The sequence below is a fragment of the Oryx dammah genome, unplaced genomic scaffold (assembly GCF_014754425.2).
Source record: "Oryx dammah isolate SB20612 unplaced genomic scaffold, SCBI_Odam_1.1 HiC_scaffold_8, whole genome shotgun sequence".
Taxonomy (NCBI): Eukaryota; Metazoa; Chordata; class Mammalia; order Artiodactyla; family Bovidae; genus Oryx; species Oryx dammah.
Genome location: NW_024070192.1, coordinates 20973113 through 20982783, shown reverse-complemented (window position 1 = coordinate 20982783; position 9671 = coordinate 20973113). Strand labels below are relative to the sequence as shown.

At 41.3% G+C, this 9671-nt stretch overlaps 2 protein-coding genes across 3 annotated transcripts; one reads left to right on the top strand and one right to left on the bottom strand.

Annotated features, from left to right (window-relative positions):
* Positions 1-2115: 2115 nt before the first annotated feature.
* On the bottom strand, positions 2116-6292 carry LOC120867164 (keratin-associated protein 4-1-like). Of its 2 annotated transcripts, XM_040245397.1 has the most exons (3): positions 6195-6292; positions 6057-6119; positions 2116-2676 (listed from the first exon to the last, which is right to left on the bottom strand). In XM_040245397.1, the coding sequence occupies exons 1-3, from the start codon at positions 6290-6292 to the stop codon at positions 2433-2435; spliced, it is 405 nt and encodes a 134-aa protein (XP_040101331.1). In that variant the 3' UTR covers positions 2116-2432. The 2 variants fall into 2 exon arrangements, with proteins under 2 accessions (XP_040101331.1, XP_040101330.1); XM_040245396.1 differs by having other exon boundaries at positions 2116-2663; positions 6062-6292.
* Positions 6293-8642: 2350 nt separating this feature from the next.
* Positions 8643-9434, top strand: LOC120866618 (keratin-associated protein 9-2-like). Its single transcript, XM_040244424.1, has one exon. It carries the CDS (start codon positions 8643-8645, stop codon positions 9432-9434), a length of 792 nt encoding a protein of 263 aa, XP_040100358.1.
* The last annotated feature ends 237 nt before the right edge of the window (positions 9435-9671 follow it).

The following is a 9671-nucleotide window of genomic DNA, read 5'->3' as shown; positions in this document are numbered from 1 at the left end:
TTGTCACTCATCTGTTCAGCAAACAGTGGTTGAGAGCTTCCTATTCTGTTCTAGGCATTATGCATGAACCACCACCCTGTTTCTTCTTCTTTTGTTTTTTTTTTTACTTTACAATATTGTATTGGTTTTGCCACACATCAACATGAATCCGCCACAGGTGCACATGTGTTCCCCATCCTGAACCCCTCTCCCACCTCCCTCCCCATACCATCCCTCTGGGTCATCCCAGTGCACCAGCCCCAAGCATCCTGTATCATACATCGAACCTGAACTGGCGATTCATTTCCTATTATAGAGAGTGAAGTAAGCCAGAAAGAAAAACACCAATACAGTATATTAACACATACATATGGAATTTAGAAAGATGGTAATGATAACCCTGTATGCGAGACAGCAAAAGAGACACAGATGTCTAGAACAGTCTTTTGGACTCTGTGGGAGAGGGTGTGGGAGGGATGATTTGGGAGAATGGCATTGAAACATCCTATTTCTTCTTTAGGACTTAGTTGTTGTTATCTCCTCCAATAAACCCTTCCAGATACTCTCCACCCAAATCACCGCTCCCTAGTCCTCTTCTAATGTTCAAGGAGCATGCTCCTCATGTGCTTCACATTGTTTTATTATCACTTTTCCAGAGCTTCCTATGAAGATACTAATAGGTCTTTATGATAATCCCCATGCTTTGTTCACAGCATGACCAAGAGCTGGCTCTATATACATGTCTGTTGAATAAATCATAGAATCCTTGCCTTTGAGAAACTCAGTGTGTATAGGGAAAGAGGTAAATATTTACAGTATAAAGAATAATTCTATATAGAGAAGTGTTATGAATTCCCATATGGTAGGAGAAGTAACTAATTGTCTAAAACTGATCCACAAAAGTGATGTTAGACATGGACCTTGAATAATAAGAAGGAGACAGTTTGAGAGTGAACTTGAGCCAGAAATGCTGACATGTACAAAAGCAGAGACAGGTTTAAGGGGTGGTAAGTGATTTTGACCACCTCATGTGAAGAGTTGATTCGTTGGAAAAGACTCTGATGCTGGGAGGGATTGGGGGCAGGAGGAAAAGAGGACAACAGAGGATGAGATGGCTGGATGGCATCACCAACTCAATGGACGTGAGTTTGAGTGAACTCCAGAAGATGGTGATGGACTGGGAGGCCTGGCATGCTGTGATTCATGGGGTCGCAAAGAGTCAGACATGACTGAGCGAGTGAACTGAACTGAACTGAAGTAATTTTTGAGAGCTAGAGTTTAATGGCAACCCACTCCAGTACTCTTGCCTGGAAAATCCCATGGGCGGAGGATCCTGGTGGGCTGCAGTCCATGGGGTCGCTAAGAGTCGGGTACGACTGAGCAACTTCACTTTCACTTTTCACTTTCATGCATTGGAGAAGGAAATGGCAACCCACTCCAGTGTTCTTGCCTGGAGAATCCCAAGGACAGAGGAGCCTAGTGGGCTCCCATCTATGGGGTCGTACAGAGTGGGACATGACTGAATCAACTTAGCAGCAGCAGAGTTTTAACAGAGATTCTCTAACATTGGTGTACTTAATAATTACCTTAGAAACATGATAATAACGCTGAGGGCTTGAGAAGATCCCCTGGAGTAGGAAATGGCAACTCACTCCAGAATTTTTTTGCCTAGAGAATCTCATGGACAGAGGAGCTTGTGAGATCCATGAGGTCTCACAGAATCAGACACAACTGAAGCAACTTAGCATGTACACATGCAGACAGAAACTCACCCTACTCATGAATATTACCCAACATATTCTACCTACCTAGGAGGGTCCTCTTAACTCCAGTATTGGATTGTGAGCTCCTGATAGGAAGCAATCATGCCTCACACATGTTGGAATGATCTCCAGAGCCCAGCAGTGCAAGAACATGCAGAGGGATGGATCATTTTACCGACTGGGTAAGAAAATTATTGCTTGTTAGGTAGGATGGCTTATCTTATTTTGAAAAATACATAAAGTCTTTTCTATTAATAGTACAGGCATTATGCAATATTTGAAAAACAAGTTTTCTTTCCTGGCCATAGAAACCCACACTTTTCATCTTGAGAAAAATAATGCTGGAAAATAACTGAAAATCAACTCTCAGAAATAACTAAAGAAGAATACATGGATTTATCATATCAAGATACTGTTATTTAGAAATAGTTAACATAATTGTGAAGGTCAAGGCAAGTATAATAGTCAGATATCTGGGGGTTTAGTTCAAGTATGTCATGCACATGAGGTTAGATGCAGGGAAGAGATCTGTGGGGAACAAGAATGGTCTTGAATGCAGAATGGGAGCCCTTTTGCTTGTGGCTTAGTGGTACCACAGGGTACTAAAGCTGGTGGTAATTTAAAACAAGGAAAATTTAAAATGAATGACATGTCCACACTGATGTGATAGTGACTGGTTCATGATTGATTTCAGCAAGAGGATCCACTACAGCTGGGGTGACAGCAAGTTGTACGGCAGCAGGTGGTCTGGCAGCAGACGGGGCGGCAGCAGCTGGACACGCCGCAGCTGGGGCGGCAGGTGGTCTGGCAGCAGACGGGACGGCAGCGGCTGGACACGCAGCAGCTAGGGCGGCAACAGATGGTCCTGCAGCAGGTGGTCCTGCAGCAGCTGGGCTGGCAGCAGCTGGGCTGGCAGCAGGTCTCCTGGCAGAGACTTCGGCCACAGCTCTGGTCAGAGCAGATGGAGCCACAGCAGGAGCTGACCATGGTGTCAGAGGGTGGAGGTTCTGGGTGGGTTAGAGAGTGAGATTCTTGAGTTCGGAAGTCTCATTGGAACATGTCCCCTTTTGTACCCACCTGAGCGACTGCTGTCACTATGTTAAGGGCTACCTCCTTGTTATTGTTTACCTGAATAGGTAGGCAATTATCAAATTAGTTATTTGTTGAATAGAATGCATTTTTCCTTTCTCTGTGTTGTGGTTCATCCAATCTAGTTTTTCCTCTTGACTCATATTTCATCTTCTTTCTTATATATATCATCTGATTTCAAAGACTCTTCAGCTTCTTCAACTAATTGGTTGTCATATAATACATCTTTTAAATGTCAACACTCTGCATCATCCTTAAAGCTGTGTCTCATACCAGCCCTCAAGTTGGATAGTAGATCTTGTTCTCTAAAGACAGTTTGAGAAAAATAAACTGTGAACATACTGGAGTACTTGGAGGCATTTTTCTTAAAAAAGTGGAGAGGCTATTCTAAGACAAAAAACTTATTAACAGTAAAGGAAAAGATTAGAAAATTTAATGTCTAATTAGTCTTTTTAAAGCTTTAAACAAAACCAAAAGACTACAAAAGAGTAAACTGTAAGTAAATAACAAATGGGTTAACCAATATAACCAAAAAGACCTAATTTTTTTTTCCTGTTTTACCCAAAGTTTTTTTTTTTTTAATTTTTTTTAAACTTCACCATATTATATTGGTTTTGCTGTACATTGACATGAATCCACCACGGGAAAGACCTAATTTTCTTAATGCATGCATAGTAAGAAAAAAAAGGCCAACAACCAAATAGAAAATTGAGGGAAGGATATTAACAGTCATTTCACTGAAATAGAAATATGAATGCCTTTTAAGGTTTTAAAAGATGTTCAGTCTCATTTATAATTTTGAAAATTTTAACTGAACAATTTATCCATTTGCAAACCAAATATTAAACACTTACTATGTCCCAGGTCTTGCCCTAGGCTCTGGGGATAACAACAATGAATAGTTTGAAATGACAAATATAAAATATCTAATTTTTAAAACTCTAGTAAGTTGGAGAGCTTGAAAGGAAACAGATGTTTTCATACACAGAATGGTAGGTGTCTAAGCTGGAGTAAATTCTTTATAAAGTAATTCAGCAGTAACTATAAGATTTGATTGAGCAATTTCACTTCTAGAAAAATATTCAACAGATACACATAAGCAGGAGCTTCAGGATATAAACTCAAAATGTTCTTTACAGCATTGTTGGTAAGAACAAAAGTCTGAAATTGAACTGTATTATGACTATGGAGGAGAATGTCTCTGATGTAGAATGTATACACCAGGGCCTGTGTTACAGAGCATCATTTTGTCATGAAGAACACTTCTTGAGCTATTCTATAATGTTTAAATTATTTTAATAAGGAAAATGAAGTACTCTTTTATGGCAAAACAGACCATCCCTATTCCATATAGACACTCACCTTGTTTCTTAGACAAAATTTTAGCAAGGAGGGAAGAAGGTAAAAAAGAAAGCAAAGCTATAAGAACATGTTTGGTTGTGCTGTTTTTCAGTTATTTAAGTCTAATTTCATTGCATTTGGGTAAGAGAGAAGTTTATATTATTCTGCTATAAGAGTTTTCTTTGTAATCTATATGTTTGTGAACATCCTGGAGATACATAGATATATATATGAAAATAATGAAAAGTTTGTCAGGCATGCCTGCTCAGTCATGTCTAACTCTTTCGATCCCATGGACTATATGATCCTCTGTCCATATGATTTCCCAGGCAAGAATACTGCAGTGGGTTGCCATTTCCTTCTCCAGGGGAGTTTTTGGACCCAGGGATTGAAGCTGCATCTCCTATGGTTCCTGTATCGGCAGGCAGATTCTTTACCACTGAGTCACATGAGAGTGCATATAAATATCAATTACACCTAAGTTGATAATGCTTCTAGCCACATTCTCTATTTCCTTGTTTATTTTTCTCCTTCAAATGACCATTCTAAAATAAATAAATTTAAATAAATAAAGAATAAAATAGGGTGTTAAAGTCTCTGCTATAATTGTGATTTTATAAATTTTAACTATGTATAAAAGGTTTTTTGCACTTAGTTTCAACATAGCTCGAAAGAATTTATGATAAAAAGAAAGTTACAATTTATATAGACATAAACTCATATATCAGTAAGAAGTCACAAGTGAAGACAAGAACAGGTGTTAGAGATTTTGATCTAATTGGGCCACAGTTCTACCGCCATTTGTTTGTTTGGAGATGGTTGGTATCCTGCCTGAAGGCAGGAAGACAGCTAGGAAATACCCCTCCTCCTTAGAATGATTATAATGTGTTTTGAGGGAGTAGTTTCAGAATTGTAAAGTAAAATTTTTAAAAAAAAGTGAAAAAAATAAAATAAAAAATAAAATCGTAATTACATTATAAGAATATGCACAGTCTACTTTCTTCTGATTCACTCCTTCACTTTGTCTTATGTGGTTGTAAACTATACACTATCCCTTGAATTTTCATACATGACACGTTTTATTTCTAAGAATCAATCTCTATACATTACCTGTCTTTGACAGAATGATTTCTCTTTCTCCTCAATATCGCCAATACTCTCTGCTTGACATGTGTCTTCCTTTTGAATCCAAGATTTCATTGTGAGTTACATTGTGATGGGAATTGGGTCACATTTGACTTAATGCTTCCCAAAAGGACCTTGCAGGGTGGTCCTGTAGTAAAAAGAAAGCTCTTGGTTTCTCTCAATGAACTTGCAAGCAAGCAGGGGAATCTACTTTTGGCGGTGGGGGGCGGAGTCATTATTTAGCATTTTCTCTAATACAGGGTTTGATTGCTATGTAAAATCAGTTTTCTTTGTTCACATGACAGAAATACAAGTTTATCTCCAGTTCATGATCAACACTAAAAAAATAAAGGGCCAAAAATGTTTCTGATACCAAGTGTTTATGGACAAGTAGTTGTTCCATCACACAGAACTCACTGCAAAGGCCAGGTCATGCACAGCAGTCATGGGATTAGGAACCTGTCGCCATGAACTAGAGTAGACATTTGATCATCTGCCTGAATGTCAAGGTAATAGGCACAGAATCTGGAGAGTCTCTGTGGTACTCAGTTTAAACTGCTTCTTTAAAAACAGTTTTTTGGTGGCACGATCAATGGGATGGACAAACACAGTGACAGATCAGAGCCAGTCCAGATGCTGTGGACAAAAGAAATTAAAAAAAAAAAAAAAGATGAATACACTGGAATACTGGTGGTTGACTCGGGGCTGGGGTGAGGAATGAAGTCCAACAACAAGAAAATCCTTAATGTTGGGAGACACCAGGCAGTCTGGCAGCAGGCTGGGCAGCAGCAACTGGACACTCCACAGCCAGGGACACAGCAATTGGACCTGTAGCAACAGAGGGTAGCAACAACTAGAGACGCAGCAGCTGGATGCACGGCAGCTGGGTGGCAGCAGGTGGTCTGGCAGCAGCTGGGGCAGCAGCAGTTCTCCTGGCAGAGACCTTGGCCATGGCCCTGGTCAGAGCAGATGGAGCCGCAGCAGGAGCTGACCATGGGGTCAGAGGGTGTGGGTTCTGGGTTTCCAGGAGAGTGAGGTTCTCAAATGGAAGTCTTCTCCCAAATCCTGTTGTGTACCCTGATGAGGAGATGTCATCGTCCAAGATGATTTTCTAGCTGCTGTTTGTCATGTTTAATGGGAAATTATCAGACGTTTTGACGCAGCATCTGGTTTGCTTTGGTATTTAAAGAGTATGCTTACTTATCTTTATTTAATCATTTATGCCTGAAAAGGAGCATTTGCCTTTCTTTTCTTATTTTATCTTCATCCCATCTGCTCCCTCTTATACTTTCCAAAATGTGTTATTTGATACTCTGAACATTATCATTCTTTAGCCTTAATGACATTTAACTTCTTGTACCCAAAACAGACACACAATAACAATTCTTGCTATTTGGACAACACTTTTAGCCAAATATGGATAAGCTAATGCACCAAAATTCAGACCTCAATACACTATAGCAAAGTGGCTGGTGGCAAAATCAGCATATAACACACTTGTAACTTACAAAGAAGCTAGGCAATATAACTGGCTTTAAGGCCCATGGCTTCAGATTGTTCAAAATAGAAGTGGTCACTGTTTCAAACCAACATCCCAATATCACAATTACTCAGCCCTATTACAAATTACTGCTAGTTCAAGTTCCGAGCTAGTAAACTTGGAGTTCTCCTTATTCAAGTGAGTCCATGTTGATTCCCACCCTTTAAGAGCCATGCTCAGGACAGAGGCACAGAAGGGAAAGATGATATTCAACCCATCCCACTTCTGCTATGATTCCAGTCTGACTCAATGAACAGCAGCAGATTATTTGACTGGATGAACTGGTAGTTCTATTACCCATATACTGGATCTACTAACCGAGGTTTATACAACTTTGCCACCAAGACCAGGATGCCCAGCAGCAGAGGCATCAGAAATCCATAACTGCAGTTAAATCAGACCCAGTGAAGTATCAGGAGCCAGTGTTAATCAGTGAAATAAATGTGCTCTTTCTTTCAAAATGTTACAAATATGGAAACTGCTAAGTATCCAAAATATTATGCTTTGCTTCACTGAGTCATTGTTGTCCCTTTTGTTCCTGCATGTATAATTTATTGACATTTGTATATTTTTATTGACTTATAACATTGAGTTTTGCTTGTAACATATTATATTTAGATTTCTGTATATACTACCGAATGATCATGATCAAAGGTATGGTTTCCTTCACCATACATTTGCCCATCTTTGCTCACTTTGCCATCCTCCATAGCCTTTCTTTGAAACTGCAATTCAAAGAAAACTATTTTAGTTGTCAAATTAACAGCTTTGAAACTTTTCCCTTTGGCATTAAATATATTAATAAAAATAGCATCCCCAGATCAAGTTTGTTATCAGGTCTGTCAGCAGATTTGGAGTTAAGCAAGGAAAGATAATGTTTAATATAGTGAGTTCAGTTCAGTTCAGTTCTATTGCTCAGTCGTGTCCAACTCTTTGCGACCTCATGAACCACAGCACGTCAGGCTTCCCTGTCCATCACCAACTCCCAGAGTTCACTCAAACTCATGTCCGTTGAGTCAGTGATGCCATCCAACCATCTCATCCTCTGACATCCCCTTCTCCTCCTGCCCTTGATCTTTCCCAGCATCAGGGTCTTTTCAAGTGAGTCAGCTCTTCACATCAGGTGGCCAAAATATTGGAGTTTCAGCTTCAACATCAGTCCTAATGAACACCCAGGACTGATCTCCTTTAGGATGGACTAATTGGCTCTCCTTGCAGTCCAAGGGACTCTGAAGAGTCTTCTCCAACACCACAGTTCAAAAGTATTAACTCTTCTGTGCTCAGTGGCATAGATGAAAGCCTTGTTAAAATGTAACTTTAATTCAGAATGTATTAAAATGAGTTGAATTCATCACTTTTATTTCACCTATCTTGAGGGGTGAATCCCAATATAAGTAGCTCCAAGAGGAAAATGTAGGTGGGGACAATGGCTCTGAAATCTTCTACAAATTATCCTGAACTGACAGGTGACAAACAGATGAATTCTGTCTTGAGAAATGATGATTCATACTTAAATAAGGGTATGGATGTTGTTGGTTTATCCCGTTTCTGGAAATAAGTTCCTATGGTTTAATATTAACTAGGAGAATAATCCTATTTTCAGAAGATTCATAACAGTTAGGGATTACTTCCTCCTTAGGCAATTTTCCATGGATCATGAAAAAAGTTATAAATAATAACAAGGAAAATTCTGTTCATTGGTCCTAAATTTGGGAACCAGAGTATAAAAGGTCTAGTAGAGAAGAGGTATTCAGATTCTGAGAAATTTGTCTCTGCTCAGAAGCCACCCCTCCACACCTGACACCATGACCCATTCCTGCTGCTCCCCTTGCTGTCAACCTACCTGCTGCAGGACCACCTGCTGCCGGCCCACCTGCTGTGAGTCCAGCTGCTGTCAGCCCTGCTGCCCCCCAACTTGCTGTCAAACCACCTGTTGCAGGACCACCTGCTGCAAACCTATTTGTGTGACCACCTGCTGCCAGCCCACCTGTGGTGGGTCCAGCTGCTGCCAGCCTTGCTGCCGCCCTGCCTGCTGTCAGACCACCTGCTGCAGGACCACCTGCCTCAAGCCTATTTGTGTGACCACCTGCTGCCAGCCCACCTGCTGTGAGTCCAGCTGCTGTCAGCGCTCCTGCCCCCAGACTTGCTGTCAAACCACTGAAACCACCTGCTGCAAACCTACTTGTGTGACCAGCTGCTGTCAGCCCACCTGCTGTGGGTCCCGCAGCTGTGGACAAACCTGTGGTGCTTCTAACTGCTGTCAGTCAGCTTCCTGTGCACCCGTGTACTGCCATAGAACCTGCTACCACCCCACATGCTGCTGCCTGCCTGGGTGCCAAGCCCAGAGCTGTGGATCCAGCTGCTGCCAGCCTTGCAACCGCCCTGTCTGCTGTCAGACCACCTGCTGCAGGACCACCTGCTGCAGACCTACTTGTGTGACCACCTGCTGCCAGCCCACGTGCTGTGGGTCCAGCAGTTGTGGACAAACCTGCAGCAGATCCAGCTGCTGCCAGCCTTGCTGCCGCCCTGTCTGCTGTAGGACCACCTGCTGCCACCCCAGCTGTGTGTCCACCTGCTGCCAGCCTTCCAGCTGCTGAAAATCTCACCAAAGAACCACCATCTCACAAATCAACCTTGCTGTTCCTAGGACAAATTCACTTCCAAATGATGCTGAAAGCCAACAGTCTATTACCAATTTTTTTTTCTTATTCATCTGCCTGTATAAAAGCTCATGAATCAGCTTGATGGAATGTAGAGGACTTCAGCCTGATTCTCCCCTTCCTATCTGTGTGGGTCATGTGCCAGCTTCCTGCATCATTATAATGGAGCATCTT

What these genes read in the sequence shown, in the direction of transcription:
- LOC120867164 (XM_040245396.1), bottom strand. Translation starts at nt 6,292, where the DNA reads ATGGTCAGCTCCTGCTGCGGCTCCATCTGCTCTGACCAGGGCCATGGC. An exon ending in GCCCAGCCTGCTGCCAGACT is followed by an intron (nt 2,664 to 6,061) that starts GCCTGGTGTCTC and finishes CTCTGCCAGGAG; the next exon opens with ACCTGCTGCCAGCCCAGCTG.
- LOC120866618 (XM_040244424.1), top strand. Translation starts at nt 8,643, where the DNA reads ATGACCCATTCCTGCTGCTCCCCTTGCTGTCAACCTACCTGCTGCAGG.